Source organism: Saccopteryx leptura, chromosome 6 (assembly GCF_036850995.1).
Source record: "Saccopteryx leptura isolate mSacLep1 chromosome 6, mSacLep1_pri_phased_curated, whole genome shotgun sequence".
NCBI classification, from domain to species: domain Eukaryota; kingdom Metazoa; phylum Chordata; class Mammalia; order Chiroptera; family Emballonuridae; genus Saccopteryx; species Saccopteryx leptura.
The window spans coordinates 144,690,992-144,711,329 of record NC_089508.1 but is presented as its reverse complement, the minus strand read 5'-3'; the positions used below and the strand labels follow the sequence as shown (position 1 = coordinate 144,711,329).

General features: G+C 39.2%; 1 protein-coding gene across 3 annotated transcripts in view; it reads right to left on the bottom strand.

Moving 5' to 3' along the window:
• The window catches only part of LAMB1 (laminin subunit beta 1), a 91,473-nt gene that overhangs the window by 58,472 nt on the left and 12,663 nt on the right, over positions 1–20,338 (bottom strand). For all 3 annotated transcript variants that reach the window (XM_066344479.1, XM_066344478.1, XM_066344480.1), the window contains 8 exons: positions 19,948–20,136; positions 19,798–19,861; positions 14,952–15,154; positions 12,680–12,800; positions 10,477–10,665; positions 10,034–10,213; positions 9,801–9,913; positions 7,771–7,850 (listed from right to left, as the gene is read on the bottom strand). In XM_066344479.1, coding sequence (XP_066200576.1) covers positions 7,771–7,850; positions 9,801–9,913; positions 10,034–10,213; positions 10,477–10,665; positions 12,680–12,800; positions 14,952–15,154; positions 19,798–19,861; positions 19,948–20,136 — 1,139 coding nt within the window. The remainder of the gene's footprint in view (positions 1–7,770; positions 7,851–9,800; positions 9,914–10,033; positions 10,214–10,476; positions 10,666–12,679; positions 12,801–14,951; positions 15,155–19,797; positions 19,862–19,947; positions 20,137–20,338) is intronic.

Here is a 20,338-nt window from a genome sequence, read left to right as displayed (position 1 = left end):
ACAATACGACATATCAGAATCTATAGGATGCAGCAAAAGCAGTGATAAGAGGGAAGTTCATATCACTTCAGGCATATATGAACAAACAAGAGAGAGCCCAAGTGAACCACTTAACTTCACACCTTAAGGAACTAGAAAAAGAAGAACAAAGAAAACCCAAAAACAGCCGAAGAAAGGAGATAATAAAAATCAGAGCAGAAATAAATGAATTAGAGAACAGAAAAACTATAGAAAAAATTAATAGAACAAGGAGCTGGTTCTTTGAAAAGATCAAGAAAATTGACAAACCCTTGGCAAGACTTACCAAGGAAAAAAGAGAAAGAACTCATATAAACAAAATCCAAAATGAAAGAGGAGAAATCACCACGGACACCGTAGATATACAAAGAATTATTGTAGAATACTATGAAAAACTTTATGCCACTAAATTCAACAACCTAGAAGAAATGGATAAATTCCTAGAACAATACAACCGTCCTAACTAAGTCAAGAAGAAGCAGAAAGCCGACCTATCAGTAGAGAATAGAAAAAACCGTTAAAAACCTCCCCAAAAATAAAAGTCCAGGCCCTGACGGCTATACCAGCGAATTTTATCAAACATTCAAAGAAGAATTGGTTCCTATTCTACTCAAAGTCTTCCAAAAAATTGAAGAAGAAGCAATACTTCCAAACACATTTTATGAAGCCAACATAACCCTCATACCAAAACCAGGCAAGGATGGCACAAAAAAAGAAAACTACAGACCAATATCTCTAATGAATACAGATGCTAAAATACTAAACAAAATACTAGCAAATCGAATACAACAACATATTAAAAAAATAATACATCATCATCAAGTGGGATTCATCCCAGAATCTCAAGGATGGTTCAACATACGTAAAACGGTTAACATAATACACCATATCAACAAAACAAAGAACAAAAACCACATGATCTTATCAATAGATGCAGAAAAGGCTTTCGATAAAATACAACACAATTTTATGTTTAAGACTCTCAACAAAATGGGTATAGAAGGAAAATATCTCAACATGATAAAGGCCATATATGATAAACCATCAGCTAACATCATATTAAATGGCACTAAACTGAAGGCTTTCCCCCTTAAATCAGGAACAAGACAGGGTTGTCCACTCTCTCCACTCTTATTTAATGTGGTACTAGAGGTTCTAGCCAGAGCAATCAGACAAGACAAAGAAATAAAAGGCATCCATATCAGAAAAGAAGAAGTATCACTTTTTGCAGATGATATGATCCTATACATCGAAAATCCCAAAGAATCCACAAAAAGACTACTAGAAACAATAAGCCAATACAGTAAGGTCGCAGGATACAAAATTAACATACAGAAGTCAATAGCCTTTCTATATGCCAACAATGAAACAACTGAGAAGGAACTCAAAAGAATAATCCCCTTCATGATTGCAACAAAAAAAATAAAATACTTAGGAATAAACATAACAAAGAATGTAAAGGACTTCTACAATGAAAACTATAAACCATTGTTAAGGGAAATCGAAAAAGATATAATGAGATGGAAGAATATACCTTGTTCTTGGCTAGGAAGAATAAATATAATCAAGATGGCTATATTACCCAAAGCAATCTACAAATTTAATGCAATTCCCATCAAACTTCCAATGACGTTTTTTAAAGAAATAGAGCAAAAAATCATCAGATTTATATGGAACTATAAAAAACCCCGAATAGCCAAAGCAATCTTAAAGAAAAAGAATGAAGCTGGGGGCATTACAATACCTGACTTCAAACTATATTATAGGGCCACGACAATCAATACAGCATGGTATTGGCAGAAAAATAGACAATCGGACCAATGGAACAGAATAGAAAGTCCAGAAATAAAACCACATATATATAGTCAAATAATTTTTGATAAAGGGGCCAACAACACACAATGGAGAAAAGAAAGCCTCTTCAATAAATGGTGCTGGGAAAACTGGAAAGCCACATGCAAAAGAATTAAACTGGACCACAGTCTCTCCCCCTGTACAAAAGTTAACTCAAAATGGATCAAAGATCTAAACATAAGACCTGAAACAATTAAGTACATAGAAGAAGACATAGGTACTCAACTCAGGGACCTGGGTTTTAAAGAGCATTTTATGAATTTGACTCCACAGGCAAGAGAAGTGAAGGCAAAAATTAATGAATGGGACTACATCAGACTAAGAAGTTTTTGCTTAGCAAGAGAAACTGATAACAAAATAAACAGAAAGCCAACTAAATGGGAAATGATATTTTCAAACAACAGTTCAGATAAGGGCCTAATATCCAAAATATACAAAGAACTCATAAAACTCAACAACAAACAAACAAACAATCCAATAAAAAAATGGGAAGAGGATATGAATAGACACTTCTCCCAGGAAGAAATACAAATGGCCAACAGATATATGAAAAGATGCTCATCTTCTTTAGCTATTAGAGAAATGCAAATCAAAACTGCAATGAGATACCACCTCACACCTGTTCGATTAGCTGTTATTAGCAAGACAGGTAATAGTAAATGTTGGAGAGGCTGTGGAGAAAAAGGAACCCTCATACACTGTTGGTGGGAATGTAAAGTAGTACAACCATTATGGAAGAAAGTATGGTGGTTCCTCAAAAAACTGAAAATAGAACTACCTTATGACCCAGCAATCCCTCTACTGGGTATATATCCCAAAAACTCAGAAACATTGATACGTAAAGACACATGCAGCCCCATGTTCATTGCAGCATTGTTCACAGTGGCCAGGACATGGAAACAACCAAAAAGCCCATCAATTGATGACTGGATAAAGAAGATGTGGCATATATACACTATGGAATACTACTCAGCCATAAGAAATGATGACATCGGAACATTTACAGCAAAATGGTGGGATCTTGATAACATGATACGAAGCGAAATAAGTAAATCAGAAAAAACCAGGAACTGTATTATTTCATACATAGGTGGGACATAATAGTGAAACTAAGAGACATTGATAAGAGTGTGGTGGTTATGGGGGGGAGGGGGGAATGGGAGAGGGAAAGGAGGTGGGGAGGGGCACAAAGAAAACAAGATAGAAGGTGACAGAGGACAATCTGACTTTGGGTGGTGGGTATGCAACATAATTGAACGATAAGATAACCTGGACTTGTTATCTTTGAATATATGTATCCTGATTTATTGATGTCACCCCATTAAAAAAATAAAATTATTAAAAAAAAAAAAAAAAAAAAGAAAAGGAAGAAATGTTCACAGAGACATTTGAAGGTTGTATCCATATTTTCCTATGTATAAAACTTATCATTTTTTAAAATGTGGGGTTTGAAAACTGTGTGCGTCTTATAAAGTGGTTGTTGTATTTAAAAAAAAAAAAAAAAAAAAAAAAGAAAAGAAATTTTCCTGTACTAGATACAAATTTAATTCATTGGATCAATAAGGTAGAGTAATGATTTAAGGTAAAACCAAATGAGTTGGGAAGCAGAATAATGACTTCAAAGATGCCTATGGCCTCATCTGTGGGTTTTGCTGATGGGATTAGGGTTTTGGACTGGAGGTGGGAGATTATCCAAAAGGGCCCAATCTAATCACAAGAGTTCTTGAAAGTGGAAGAAGATGTGGGTAAAAGATGTGACATGAGAAGAACTTAACACACAGTTGTTGGCTTTGAAGACAAAAGAAGCAGGCCATGAGTCAAGGGATGTGGGCAGCCACTGGAAGCTGGGAACAGCCCCTCACTGAGAGCGGCTGGGACATGGAGCCTCATCTGTCAACTGAAAGGAACTGAGCCTGCCAACAGCTTGAATCGGCAGGAAACAGATTTTCCCTTAGAGCCTTAAGATATAAACCCAGCCTGCTGATCTGATTTTAGTCCAGACAGTGTCTGGCACACAGAACTGTAATAATGTAAATGTGTTTGTGTCAGGTTTACTATGGCAGCAATAGGAAACTAATACAAGTCCTATTTTTCTCTCCTTGGGTACAGGCCAAGATTATTTCTTAAAAACAAAGACTTTTCATAAATACAAAAATTAGCAACTTGTTTAAAAATTGCTTTGGTGTTTTGGGATGAAAATATTATTTAATTGATGATGAGCAGAGCATACACTGTACAGTTTTTCTTTTTTTTTTTTTTTTTTTTTTATTTTCCCGAAGTTAGAAGCAGGGGGCAGAGACAGACTCCCGCATGCGCCTGACCGGGATCCACCCGGCATGCCCACCAGGGGGCAAATGCTCTGCCTATCTAGGGTGTTGCTCTGCTGCAACTGGAGCCATTCTAGCACCTGTTGGGAAGGCCATGGAACCATCCTCAGTGTCCGGACCAACTTTGCTCCAGTGGAGCCTTGGCTATGGGAGGGGAAGAGAGAGACAGAGAGAAAGGAGAGAGGGAAGGGTGGAGAAGCAGATGGGTGCTTCTCCTGTGTGCTCTGGCCAGGAATCAAACCCGGGACTTCCACACACTGAGCTGACACTCTACTGCTGACCCAACCGGCCAAGGCTACACTGTACAGTTTCAACTCCTCTCTATTACTAAGAAGTTAGGGGGGAAATTAAGGAGCATCACTTTTAAGGACCTCCCTGTTCAACACTGGTTTCTCCTCCATAATTCTGACTACAAATAAGAGTTGGTTCTACATTGATTAGCAGTCAGCACTATTCATTCTATCCAGAGTAGCCCCACTCCTTCAAAGTAGGATACCTTCCTAATGGGAAGGAGCTGTGCTCAGCTACCTATAATTAACAAAAGGGTTAGATACACACTCAATTCACTGATGAAAACACATATTAATTTCTGCTCTTGTTTCAAAGTATAATAAATTTCCGTTCCTGATTTATTGAGCACCTGCAAAGTTCACTGTGAACAAGAACAAGAAAGACAATCCCTGTTTAAAGAGATTTCCAATGCAAACAGTGACAGTACAGTGCCAAATAAACTCATGCTGAAAGGGATGCAGAAGAGTATGTTGTTGAAACACCAAGTGAGGGCTGGGGACATCAGTCTAGGAAGTTAGAAGTCTTCAAGCCAGATATCAAAGCCCTAAATAAACTGATGAAATAATTTTGAAGGATGATGTAAAGATGTTTACATTTTTCAATGTTTTTAAAACATTTACAGGTAGTGTTTACTTAGCAACCACTCTTATTCATTCACTAAAGCAGGTTATCTGGTAGGCAAAGCTTCATTAACCTGGCTTGGGTTATATTATTTACATTAACTAGGTCTAACTTCTTAAAAATATTCAAAAGTTCAGATTAGCTGTCAACATAATAGACATGTATTACTAAACTTTTATTGTTCTACAAAAATCCATTTGATTCATTATACAAAACATTATGTAAAGTTTTCCACTTCAGATGATTTTTACACTTAGTTCTCTCTCTGTCCAAAGTAACTAAGCAATGTTTTGGATCACATTTAGAGAGACTGTTTTTCCTAAGGAGTGCATATTTAGCTTTTTATATTTTAAAAATATTTTGCTTCTCAAAATCTTTAACCCAATCAATATTTATTCAACATCTACTATGTGTCCAAGGTGAGGCAAAGGAATATTATTAGATAGAAGCCATTTATGAGTGGTTGCAACAAACTATCCATTCAGGAAGAATTTCCTTGCACGGAGCATCCCTAAGTGGAAGCGGTGCTTCAGACACCTGAGCCTTGACCACTCCTGCAGGGCTCCTAGAGAAAGTCTGCGCAGGGGGAACTTTGGAAAAGATCACTACAGAACATTGTAGAGCCACAGGACTAGAGGCATCTAGAAAGGTTCTTTTTTTTCCATCAGTCATGCCAAAAGACAGTGTCTCATCAATCATATTAGAGATCAAATTACCTGCCTTAAAATCCTCACTAAAAATTTTTGCTTCCCAAACTCTCTCATTAGCACATTTTAGTTTTTATACATTTTTGCAGGACACATGAGGGGCACACAGGGGCTGTGTGTGGGTGGATTCAGAGATGGGAAACATGTGGAATTGATGAAAAGCGGAAAGGGTGCAAGGAATATAAACAAGTTAGGGAAAAGGAACATAGGACAGTCTGCGTTTATGACATAATTTGGAGAATTATGGATGCCATTTTTACCTACTCGAGAAGAATGCTAGGTGTGATGTGATGACAGCTGTGAATTGAGAAATAAGTTACCAAAGGGATCAGCAAGTGTTCTGGGAGTAACAAAGAAATTCAAAGAAGTGATTCCTTAAGGAGACAAGCAGTCTGTCTCTCTTTCCAGCTTTTATGAAATTATCCTTGCTCCTCCCCTGGAGGTTTTCTAAGAACTGACATTCAATACTGGAGTTTCAAGGGCTACATATACGCTGTTCTGAGTTTACTACACAATGTGGAATAGGACAAACCCCAAAACAAATGCCAAATACAACATGTTCTTGTTGCCTGAAATCTCGTTCCTTCCCAGCAAACTACTACGGTGTTTCATCGATCATGAGATAATCTTATGAGAGAGACCAGTTTTGAGTACATGAAGCTTGTTCAGTGAATTCAGCACGTTCTCTCCGGGAAAGCTCGGGGCCAAGCATACATCTGCCTGTTCTCTCGGCACTCACACTATCTTTACCAGGTTTCTGAATCCGATCCTGTAACCAACAGGGACCAGAACTCTCTTTGACTCAAAAGTGGTTAATTAAACTCCCAGAAATTTAACAACTTGATGTGTATTATGATAATTTCTGGTAGAGCTTCATGTCTCATCTATTCAAGGAATACCAACATATTTAAGTAACTAAAAATTATTATACATAATTTTCATTAATAGGCTTGGAGGTTGAAAAAAATAAAAAGAAAATGAAAAGATTCTTTATACTAGTCAAAATGGGACTTATTTTTCATCTTTTGGATTGGTGAAAAATAAAATGTTTGATGGTACCAACTACTGGTGGGAACAGAGAAAAAGGTACTTTTATAACCAGTTGTTAGAAAAATAAATTAGCATAATCTGTCTGCAGAACAACCTGACATTCTCTCTATTAAAATAAAAAATGCACATCCACTTTGACTTCAAAGTTTCATCATTGGGAACCTAATCTATATAGCTATATCTACAAACATTCAAGATATATCTACAAGGATATTCACTGCAATATTTTTAAAAAGCAAAAAGACTGAAAAGAAATAAATCATGGCACATTCACATGACAGAATACAAAAAGGGGTAGATTAATGCACGCTGATGTAATAAAAGATCTTTAGATTAAAAAGCAAGTTGGAGAATTGTGTACATACATCTATTACTTTGATTTTCAAAATGTCAGTAAAGCAAAGTGGGAAATCATGAGCTATTTTTTTTTTGTGCTTGTCTGTTTGAAAAAAAAACACCCTAATATATTGTTTTAAAAGAAATGAGAAGAAAGAAATTGTAATCCTAAACAGGTGTTCTGAGCACTATTATTAATTTCTACAGAGACACAAGAACTTGGGGAGAGAAAAGGCAGGATATGTCTTGACTGAGTTTTTAGAACTATGGGCACACACTGTTTCCATAATTTAAAAAATATGTAAAGTTAAAGCACTAAAACAAGGAACAACACTATTAAAAACCAAGAAACATAAACATACTAGAAGACTTCAGAGCCAACTCTTGGAATGAATAAGTCTCTGAAAACACTGAGACCACAGGTAAAAGTGACGTGACTGTCAGGCATCAAACCAAAGGTGAACATGCTCTGCGTATTTCCCCCAGAGACTCAGTGTCACTCTCCTGGGGATTATAAGGGCTTCCCTGGGGGACCCAGTACAAGAGAGCAAGCGAGCTCCACTCACCTATTATTTAAGGCTCCCCCAAGGTCACAGTCGCATGGTCGACATCCATCCAAATCGTTGCTTAAGCCCCAGTGCTCTGGCTGCAGAACAAAAGATTAAACATCTAAAGGTGGGTTCCTGTAATTTCGCAACAGACTCAGAAAGAAACAGGTTATGACGTGCTTTGGTTGTTCCATCTAACAGTCACTGCACTATGAAAGAAAGAAGCCTACAGAAGGAATGAGTACAGTATTCTGAAATAAGGAACCCCAGCTGCAGGTCACCAGATCAGGGAGGGCTGCACAGAACTGCATGGTAACGCCAGCTCTCAGTCGTTTCTTTGCCCTGTAAATGGCCTGCACCCACTAATCACCATGAGAAGGAAGCAAAGACACCAATTTGCTTCAATAAAATTACTCTGGCAGTAAGAGAGTTTGGCAAATACTTGGCAAGCCTTTAAAATTTCCCTAAATTCAATCTGTCATAAACTCCATAAAGAAAGTTTTTCAAAGATTTGTTTACATGGAAACATAGCCTAACAAGCAAGGACAATTTTCACAACAGAGTGGTAAGGAGATCCTGAGTCGTGAGACCACTGGAGAAGGAAATGAAGAGAAATGGGACAAAATCGGTAAAGGAGAAAAGACCTCTTTGAACCTCAACATCTACATGGTTTCCTAATGAGCAGATAAAACCAGTCTCACCACTTAACTCAGACTTCCAGAAATTTACTTTAAGAATTGATCAGGATATATGCAATATGCATATTTAGTGATCATAAAAGCAGTTTGGGTTCAGTAGACTGCCTCTCCCAAATTATAAAAGTAATCACAAAAACATTATAAAAGATAAAGAATAACTTTTAAAAATTACTCTCATAATTACTCCACCCAGAATCAGTACAGTAAACTTTTTAATGTATTTCATTCCAGTTTCTGGGTTTTTTGATGATTTTTTTTACTACCTATCAAGATACTACTCAGATCCTGAGTTCTTTTATATCACCATGAGCATTTCCTCATGTTACTGTTATTTTCAGTGGCAACCACCTATCACACTGTAGACACCCCCAAATTTACCTATTTTACCCCACTATTGCTTCTAAGTTATTTTGCTGTGTTTAATAAAAGATGCAATGATTTATTGGGTGATCACTTCATTAGGTACAGAAATGTCTAATCACTATGTGTTGTACACCTGATACTAATATAATATTGTATGTCAACTGTAATTGAAAAATAATTTTTAAAAAATACAAGTCCTCTGGTGAATACATCTTTGTCCAATTTTCTGATTCTTCCATTAGGATAGTCCCAGCAGTGTGAGCACTGGGTCAAAGGTTCTGTGCATTTCTACAGGCTACTGGTACACATCCCCAAATGTTAGAGAAGGATGAGCCAGTTTTCACTTCTATCAGCAGCATAACCGTACCAGCCCCTTGTTTTGTCTTCACTAGTCAGCATTCTCATTTTTTAAGACTTTTGTTAATTTTGTCTGTAAAAATGTTATTTCACTGTAGGTTTATTCTCATTTTTATTTTTAGTATATGTGCTGCTGAAGCGAGCACTCATTTTTATTTTTAATTTATTGTGTTGGCCTAGTTTCAAGGGTCTCACTCAATATAACACCTTCCACACACTGCATTGTGCCCCCCGCTGCCCCATGCAGAATCTCTTTCCACCCACATTTCCCCCAACATTGCCCCTTCCCCCACCTCTATCCCTCCGTTCTCTCCGGCTATTGCTACCTTGTCGTTTATATGTATGTGGACAGCTGCCAGAGGGAAGGGAGAAGATGGGATGTGATCAAGAAGGTGAAGGAATTAGCCAAAATTATATATACATAATCACTGTGGTTTTATTTTACAATTCTAACAGTGATGGTGAATAGCAAAATTATTCCTTAGTAATTCCTCTTTTGTGCAGTATCTACTCATGTCTTTTAACATTTACATATAAGGGTGATGATAGAATTAACAATAGGGAAAAAGATTCTTTATTAAAACATGTCATATTCACAAACCACCCATCTCATGTAATCAGGATACCTACCAGACACTGGTCACAGTGCTGTCCTGTCACCAGACGCTTACAGTAGCAGTAACCACTCTCAGAGTCACAAGGATTCCCACCTGGGATAGTTCCCAAAGGATTGCAAGCACAAGCTTTATTGAAGACAAAATGAAATAAAGAAATATAAATCAATAGTCTGAGTTTAGAATTGCAAAGAAGAATAGAACTTATACACATAGGAGAACTCCCAAACTTTCAACAAATGTACTTACATTTACAACCAAATGGATCTTCGGCACTTAAACCATAAAAGCCTTCTTTGCAAATATCGCAGTGTTCTCCTTCCACATATAATTTACACCGACACTGACCAGCAATGAGGCCAGCAGAAAAATCAGTGTAACTGTCACAGATTCCCCCATTCTGAGAGCCAGCAGGGTCACAGGTACAGTCTAAAAAGAAAGAAAAGCACCAGGTTACACAACGTGTTTGCATAAATACATATATACATGCCTTTCATCCTTCAAATGTCACAAGATAGACTAAAGAAAGCTGGACTACAGAGTAAACCCCATTCCTAGGATCCTACAGCAGATAAAAGAAGGCTGGGTCTAGTCCCACAGGATGGGTTCTGAGAGGGGATAGTGACTGTCAGACCATTCAAATTGAAAGGTGACCTCAAGTAGGTGCCACCTCATGACCTTTCCCCACTTACGTTCACAGAAGTGAGGGTCTCGGAAGTCTCTCTCCGGGTGCTGGTAGTAAAACGGTTTGCACTGCTCACAGCTATGTCCCATTGTGTTGTGCTGACAGTCATCACACACACCTCCGCTGATGTTTCCAGTGGCCAAGTAGACGGCCATGTCAAAGTGGCATGAGCTAGAGTGTTCGTTGCAGTTACACTCTGTGCGACAAGACCAATGTCAAGAAAGCCTTTTAAGTCTATTCACCATTGACCATGGGGTTAGGAGGAAGGAAGCTCATTTTGGAAACTAAGAACGAAATTCAGGCAAAATGGCAATTAACAAGAAAGCGCCTGTGGTGAAAAAAACACACCTACTGTGATATCAATTTAAATGCTGTGTCATGCTGGACACCTTCTAAGTGTAAACTTTATGAAATAAACTCAGTAATCTGCCCTCCTTGGAAGACAATTATGCTACAAAAACTTGAAAATGTTTGGAGAAAGACTCCTTAGAAGCTTATTGTTAGGAAGTTTGTCACTGCACAGAGGACACCTCTGGGTCCCTCCAGGGTGGCTAGGAATATATCCCTCTAGAGGATTTTCTAGGTGACATGTTCCCAGAAAAGCCTGTGTGGGCTGCCAGCCTAGAATATGGCGTAAGGCCTGATTCCCTTCATCTCTATTCCCACCACACTAAGCCAGGCTCTTTAGTGAGAATGAAGGTCAGCTTCACAGCCACTGAGCAGCTTTAGCGCAGTCAGTCTGTTCCTTCTACAGCCTATTCGGTCAGCAGCCTGGTCCACCCTGGCTTTAAGCATCTCACTCTCATGATCAATAGTCCATGTGGATTCTTCTTATCTTCTCACAGTGAAGCCTAATTCAGCTTAGCTCTCACAGGACTTTCCATTCTAGCCCCATCTGTCCCCCCCAGTAACACACAAGTCCTGGCAACGGGATGTGTCTCATCTGCTGATATACCCTTGGCGCCTGGCAGAGTACTGCCATAGCTAGATTGGTTGAGTTAAACCTCGAGATTATTTCACAGCACAAGGTGTGTGGTGGTCACCAGAATGTCCCTGGGGCTTTGTCCCAGATATTGTCCTCCTTACCTGAACTCCCTCTCACCTTCCCTGTTTTCTTTTTCTTCTTTCTCTTTACCTAAACAATCATAACTATTCACCCAGGGCCAGCTGAATTGTATTACTAACAAAACCTTGACCAATCCAGCCCTCACTGTTTTCTGAACTTCTAGAACTGCCCTTCTCAGTGGGGGTAGAGGCAGACACGCTGCTGGAAGGGAGCACAGTATTTAGGGATCACTGCATGTGGGGTCAGAGGGGCAGTGGTGTTTCAAGTGACACCTCTTCCCAGAGAATATCGCTGAGCATCTTGCCTTAAAAACAGGCACAATGTAAGGGACAACCTTCAGCCGGTCTTTGTTTCCTACTGAATCTACAAAACATACAAGTGCTGCTCAGTAAATAGTGATTTGTTAATTTAACTGAGTGAATATTGGTTCCCTAGGTCCTACAGTGGTCGGCAAACTGAGGCTCGCGAGCCACATGCGGCTCTTTGGCCCCTTGAGTGTGGCTCTCCCACAAAATACCACGTGTGGGCGCTACCTCGGTAAGGAATGTACCTACCTATATAGTTTAAGTTTAAAAAATTTGGCTCTCAAAAGAAATTTCAATCGTTGTACTGTTGATATTTGGCTCTGTTGACTAAAAAGTTTGCTGACCACTGTATCAGGGAAGCTGGGAAAGGGTAGTAACATTGCTTCTTTTTACAAAATAGTGTACTATTATTGTATCTCAGTGGTAGTCAACCTGGTCCCTACTGCCCACTAGTGGGTGCTCCAGCTTTCATGGTGGGTGGTGGCGGATCAACCAAAGTATAAATAAAAAGATAGATTTAACTATATTAAGTTGTTTTATAAAGATTTATTCTGCCAAACTTAGCGAAAATCGACATAAAGTACTTGGTAAGTAATTATTATTATATGCTTTAACTTGCTGTGACTCTGCTTTATAAATTTCATAAAGTAAAGTTACTTCCCTACTTTATAAATCACCATCACTGTGGAACCAGTGGGTGGTTAGAAAATTTTACTACTAACAGAGATACAAAAATGGGCAGTAGGTATAAAAAGGTTGACTACCCCTGTTGTACCTCTAATCAGAAATGGATAGTGGAGTCTGAACTGAATCAAAATGACCTTCTGACTGAGACTCACTTTTACAAGCATTGCTGTTTCGACCTTCAGCCGGTCTCCATGGTAAGTCGTGGTAGAAGTCCATGCACAGTTCACAGTTTAGGCCCTTGGTGTTGTGCCTGCACATGCAGTGTCCATGGACCTTGCAGTGGTAAACACGAGAGAACAGAGTAAGAGGTATGCCACGACTGGGTTTTCTCCATGACCAATGACGGTATAAATCTCTCCTCATGCTATTCTAACCCTACTGCAGCAGTGAGGCTTTCTTTGTTTATACCTTGCCCTCCCCACAGCAAGTTCCATCTGTTTTGTTGATGGCTATAACACTCATCTCTAGGAACTGTCCCTCTTATATAATGGATATGTAATAAAATAAAAATTTTTTTATTAGATTATCAATGAAGAAAACCCAGATGAACAAAATTAGTAACTTAAATTTTTTTAAAAGTTATTCATGAGGTTAAAAATGTATTATGATAGACATGAACAGCAGTTCTAATGGAGAATTAAATGCATACCCACCACTTGGGAACACACTCTAATGACCTCAAGTTTCACCACTGGACCATATAAAAGGGTTGCGTTTGCTTGCTTTGTCTTTGACTTTAGGCACAGCACTTAAATTCTTTTGTCAATTATTTTACATTTACATTTATTTTTTTCCTTTATGCAAGGAAATACAATACCTCAGACAAAGATACACGTTATTTTGCTCTCTGAGGGCCCAGGATGCACTCCTCCACCTGGTCACTGGGGGGGCAGGCAGCAGCCCCTGGGTAGTAAATCACACTTTCTTCAGTCTGCCCTCTGGGCATTTAGCCTCAACACTAGTTTCTAAGGGATGGAATTCAGGAACTGGCCAGGCAGGTTCATCCTGGACCCACTTTGACAGGAATGCAGATAGCAGAAGACTAAAATCCTGTCATCACAAGTTGACTTCACATAGACTGAAAACAGCCCCAAGTCCATACCACGGACTCTTCAGCCCTGTGCGAGAGAATTTTAACAACATGCACTACCCGACTATTTAGACCGGAGCACTGACCTCTTCCCCTCATATTGTCAAATAAAAAAAAATGACAACGACCAACACAACAGGAGCTGTCCAGTGTGAATGAATCAACATTATAGTCATTTTTTTGTCAGAAAAAAAATTTTTTTGGTGTGCTGCAGAATTTTAGTAATTAGTTGGTGTGTGCAAGGAGATGAGAAAGGCTGAAGATCGCTGTTCTGCAGTTTCTGAATGAACAGTCTGGGGCTGTGGGCCCTGGCAGAGCCATCCCTCCGCACGCGGGCCACGCCCCAGATTCTCCACACTGGAAGTAAACCCCATCTGCTGCCTTCTCCAGAAGGAGCCGCACCAAGATTAGGATGAGTCTGCCCTTTAGGCTCCGTTAGAAATTCTACTTTATCTTGTAAACAATTTCTAACTGGAGTAGAAGGAAGACAAGTTTGAGTAGACTACACTCAATCCAGCTCCTTCTCAGCTGAGAACTACTAGCAAACTTTGAAAAGGCCAACAGTAAGTCAGCGAGGCCCCGCCTTCCCCAGGGAGGGAGGCTCATGTCCAGTACAGGAACCCTGGGGCAAACTCGGGAGAGCTGATTTGAATTTACATCTGTCATTTACTTATTTAGGGCCCTCTGGCAAATGACTTAATTCTTGGTTTCTTCTATTAAAGATAGTTGGTTTAATATATCCGGTCTGCTGTTAAAATCCTTATGGGTATAAGAATTACCAGTGCACTCAGAAACTGGTAAAATACTCTATCCATTTTGCATATCACCCAAATCTCAATATTTTATAACTACATAATTTGAAACCACAGGAAAAAGAATGAAACTAGAAGATATAAGGAAACAAGGCCCATCTGATTCCTAAATGATAGTCCATGGTTTTAATTTCAAATTTCCAGTTTCTTTGAACTGGGACCAATTTATGCCTTCTAGCATGAAAGGAGACTAGAATGCTTGTGATTTTTAATTTCCCCTGAAGAAAGGAAGATGTGCTGTTATTTAGAAATATCTTACTATTTATTGATTAAAACATCCACTATAGCATCAGCCCACAGCAACAATTTCCAAAAATGAATTCAGGGTCTAACAACAGTCCTTACATACTTATAGACCAAGAAAGTCAGCAGAGAAAATCACTGTGGTGCAAAGGCCTAATTGTAAGTCTGGAAAAAAACCCCAAAAGACTAGAAAATGAGAAAGGCCTAAGGTAAGACAAGCTTCAATTTTCTTTATAGGTTCACCGGTAAGAAGGAGAAAGCCACACGGGGCCTGCTTACCATGCCTTCTACCTCCTCACTGACTCCGTCCACAGGGGCACACTCACTGGCATGGCCATAGCAGAAGCAATTGCCACGAACCACCATATCGTAAACTGCATAGTAGTACTTCTCTCGAATCTCCATTCTGGAATCCAAAAGGTTATCTCCCAAAGTATGTAGTTTCACAAACTTGATTCTCAAGTTGGTGATTTTCAGGAGATCTATAAAGGCCACCAAGAAGAAAATTCTGATCAAACAAGCAAGGTGTTTTTTTTTGTAATATACATCTTTTCTTTTTACAGAAAGGCAAGACAAATAGAAATGGCTGAAGTCAAGTTTGCCCTCCTTATATGATCTATATCAGGGGTAGTCAACCTTTTTATACCTACCGCCACTTTTGTATCTCTGTTAGTAGTAAAATTTTCTAACCACCCACTGGTTCCACAGTAATGGTGATTTATAAAGTAGGAAAGTAACTTTACTTTATAAAACTTATAAAGCAGAGTTACAGCAAGTTAAAGCATATAATAATAATTACTTACCAAGTACTTTATGTCAGATTTTCGCTGTTTGGCAGAATAAATCTTTATAAAACAACTTACTACAGTTAAATCTATCTTTTTATTTATACTTTGGTTGTTCCGCTACTGCCCACCATGAAAGCTGGAACGCCCACTAGTGGGCGGTAGGGACCAGGCTGACTACCACTGATCTAGATGATCATAATAGTAAACTTTAACCTAATGTGATGGTCTCTGAAGAAACAAAGGTTACTACCTTCTTATTAATTTAATGAGAACGTTTATTTTGTAATGTGTTTGTTTGTAGACTGAGGTTTCAGTTAGAACTACAGAAGCAGAGAAACTGAAGAATGTGGTTGCATGATTGGTAGAGTAATCTCACCTACTGCAATGCCACCTGGCCCCTACAGCAGTCAGTGTCAGCCTCAGAATCAGAAAATCCCATTCAGGTGGGAACAGCTTTATCATAGCACCCCAAATTCTCATTAATATTATTATGAAGTAGTTAGAAAGAAACATACAGGGTGGGGCAAAAGTAGATTTACAGTTGTTTGTATGGAAAACAATAAAATTACTAATAAATAATAATGCAAGAAGACACTGTGCTTCACCTAACCAGGTGGTGGCAGTGGATAGAGCATCAGACTAGGACGCAGAAGACCCAGGTTCAAAACCTTGAGGTTGCCAGCTTGAGCGCGGGCTTATCAGGCTTGAGCACAGACTCAACAGTTTGCATGTGGGGTCACTAGCTTGAGCATGGGATCATAGACATGATATCCCATGGTTGTTAGCTTGAGCCCAAAGGTCCCTGGCTTGAAGCCCAAGGTCGCTGGTTTGAGCCCAAGGTCACTGGCTTGAGCAAGGGGTCACTTGCTCTACTAAAGCCCCCCCTCAAAGCACATATGAGAAAGCAATCAATGAACAACTAAGGTGCCAAACGAAGAATTGATGCTTCTCATCTCTCTCCCTTACTGTACGTCTGTCCCTATCTGTCCCCCTCTCTGACTCTGTCTCTGTCAAAAAGAAAACCAAAAATAAATAAATAAATAATTGTGCTTCATGTACTCACAACTGTAAATCTACTTTTGCCCCACCTTGTATTTGTTTATTTTTGGAGAGGAAAATATTATCTGAAATTTCCCACCATTTAGATGAAATCCAAGTTACTAAGTTAGATATAACACTATAGGACAATCACAGTCCAAGTACAGAATATCTCAACCAAGTCTTAAAGCAACATGACAATCTGTAACTTTTTTGTCCTAGTTTTATAATAAAAATTTACCCATATAATTACCAATACAATACAGTGGCAGAAGGTTAAAGGATCTTAGTATTAGGATGTTGGAACAAGTTCTTTTTTCTGAATTATAAGTTACTTATAGATCAAATTCTTTCATTTTATCTTCTTTTTCCTGGGTCTGTAGTCCTATGCTGATATAAAAGCCAGGATGTCAATTGCATTCTATAGTAACTTTATAAACCAAGAGCCATTCGACCTTCTGAGCAGTGTTTTCACTAATTATTAAGTTGCTCTTGCTAAAGTGGACCCCAAAAGACTGACTGGTCCATCTGCTGTCCCACGTAGCTCTGGAGCCTGAAACTGCTCCCAAGCCTTACTTCACTTCTGCTGATGCATTCTAATCATTTACAACACAGGACAACAGGGAATTTGCCCAGCACAGCAGATAACTTTCACAGCCCAAGTCCAATTTTAAATACTTATGATATATGCATAGCTTACAATAAAGACTGTGGGTTGAAAGAGAAAGTCCATGAGTCTATGCACTAAGCTTGGGTTCTTTGTAAAATCAGAAACTAGACAGAGAAATCATGGTCTACTGAGCGGAATGGAATTTATGAATGCTGACACTTCCTCCTGCACAAATGCTCCTGCACAGAGAGACCAAGTGCCTATTGACAAGAGGCCGAACAACAAACTTGAAGATCACCTGGAGTATTTAGAAACCCTTGAACTGATCTTTGTGGAAGCCCTCAGCAGAGCAAAAACACTTCCCTCCACTCTCCTGCTATATTTAACAACAACTAAGCCTCGCATTGACTGCTGTTCCAAGAGGCAAAAATCACTTTTGAAGTGAGTCTCAAAGGTCTCAGCAATAGGAACAATTAAAGAGATATTGTTCTCTTCATTACAAAGTAAATCAAAAGCATGAACAGCTGAAAGGGATGTTTCTTTGATATAGAAATAGGTTTTCTGATGCCATTTAATAACAGAAGACAACTGAATTATAATGGTAACACAGTCCTCAAGTCCAACAAGTTTTACTTAAAATGAAGCAGACTATGTCCTGGCTGAGTAGGTCAGTTGCTTAAAGCATCGTCCCCTGACATGCTAGGGTTGTGCGTTTGATTCCCAGTCTGGGCACGTGTAAGATCAACTAATGAATAAATGAATAATGGGAACAACGAGTCAGTGTTTTTCTTTCTCCCTCTCTTTCTTTTCCTCTATCACTAAAATCAATAATAAATAAAAAAATAAACATTTTTAAAAAATGAGCAGACCACAGGTTCTTTCAGGGTCTTGCGTTGGCAGGGTGGGGTGGTGTCTTCTTGGGAGCCCAGGTGGACATTTCTCACAAGTGGATTGTGAGGACAGGGAGAGAAGGCCTCACAGAGCTCACTCACAAACGGCATAGTGCTGGACATGCCATTAAATTAGAGACCAGACAGTCAGGGCCACACATAAAATTAGTGAAGCAGGGAAAGAGCACTCTTTTGGCAGTATTCCTGGACTTCTTCCTTTCTTTTCTTCCGTGCTTCAGGCTGGTAGCCCCATGGGTGCAACAGGGCCATGCTCAGCTGGGAAGTGAGAGTCGGCCCTGCTGCTGCTCGCCTGACCGCATGCAACTGAGCAGGCGGGGAGCGCCCCCTCCACTCTGACCATGGGACCAGGAGCACACTAGACCTAGTCACAGCTGACAGCAACAACAGCAGTGCAGCTTCAGGATCTCCAACACTTTCTATGCGTCAGGTACTTTGGTGCGTGGTTTATAGACATCAACTCATCTTCCCTCTCTAACAACCTTAAGGTCAACAATCACTCTTCCCATTTACAGATGTAAAAAAACAGAGGCTTAAAAAGACTTTAAGCAAATAACTTGCCCTAAGTCATACAGATATAACATGCTGGTACTGGGACTTAAACTTATACCTGTCTGACTCCAAGGCCCATTCTTTAGTCAGTGCACATTCTGCTCCCCAAAAGATCAACATGTAATTCTGGAAGACATAGCACAGTTACTGAATGCTGCTAAGAGCTCTGAACTGAGAGTCCTAACATTCAGGTTTAGGATCTGATTGACATTATTTGCCACCTTCTACATGTTTACCAACTTTCTGAGTCTCAGTTTACCCAGATGTAAAAAGGAAACAAGCCTCACCTTACTGAGCACATTGAGCATGGGTGAGACTTGTGATTTCCCTCGACTGCTCTTTCTTCTCTTTCTTCTTTGATAGCAAGAGCCCTAGTCAAGAGCATGTGGCCACCTAACTAGGGATGTTCCACCATGTCGCCTGCAGTGTAGCCATGTGACTAATTGTGGCCAATGGGATGCAAATAGAAGTGGTAACAGCTCCTGTGTCACTTGCCCTTCACTCCCTCCCCTCCCTCAGGTTGGGAAAAGGGTATTATTGGTCCAGCTCTAACCATGTGGACAAAGACAGTAAGACAGATGGAACCTGGGGACCTGGATGACCTACTGGCTAAGACTGCAAGATTTAGAAATAAAGATACAAAATGCTTAGATAAATCTGAATTTCTGGTAAACAATCATTTTTTAGTATAAGTACATCCCAAATATTACATGGGACATAGTTATACTAAAAAATAGTTCATTGTTTATTTACAAGTCAAATTTAACTGGGTTTCAGCCTGTATTCTATCTAGTGAGCCTATTTGTAGCAATGAGCTACTCCTCTGAAAATCCCACTGAGTAATTTTGTAAGAGAAATAAACTTCCATTTTATTTGGGCCAATGTATTTTTTGGGACACTTTGTTACAAAAGCTTAATCTACAGCCTAAGAATACACACACACACACATACACACACATTATACTGAGCAATAAAATAAATAATGTATTATGATAAGCATAATTGATTGAGCACCTATGGCATAAATCTTTCATGAAAACATGTTCCTTGTCAGCAAAGACTTTCGTTACTGCCAATTTCAAAACCTTCTGGTAGGGTATTGCAGAGAAAAAGAAATGAAGGGGGTGTATTTAGTACTGAATAGTTAAACTCTGGGTAGTAATTCTCTGGGTAAAAGTTCTTCCATGATTGCAATTTTCCATCAGACTTTTATATGAAAACAAGCTTACTCTGTATCCTTGGACTATAAGGATCTTCTATTTTGAAAGCAGGATCCAAAGCACGAAATATCACCTAAAAATAGATAGAAGAATAATTGGTATTTTTGCAATGATAAAAACAATTTGCAAGTAGAATGTGACACAAAAAAGGAAACAAACCTCTCCTTCCGTTGAGGGTTCAATGTCAGAATATCGGGAATCACAAATTACATCGTCGACTTTCTTCATGGGGCCAGTTGAAATACCTGGAAATGAGCTCTCACAGTCGTAAGCAAAGTATCTGTACACGCCCCAGGTTTTCCCAAAGTCAGACGACCGCTCGATCAGCATGGCGGCTGGACGGAATGTCTAAGGGCAGGGTGGGAAGGGTTCATTTGGTGGTTTCTTATTTGTAGTACGTTATTGTTTAAATCTCAGATGAAAATATCACTCAAATGTGTGCAACAGCCCTGACTGCATGTGGTCGGTATTTTAGACTGTAGCTAGATTTCAAATACTTGAAGCTGTTGTTCTAGGGAGACTCTCCTTGTGAAGAAAGTATCTAGCCTCT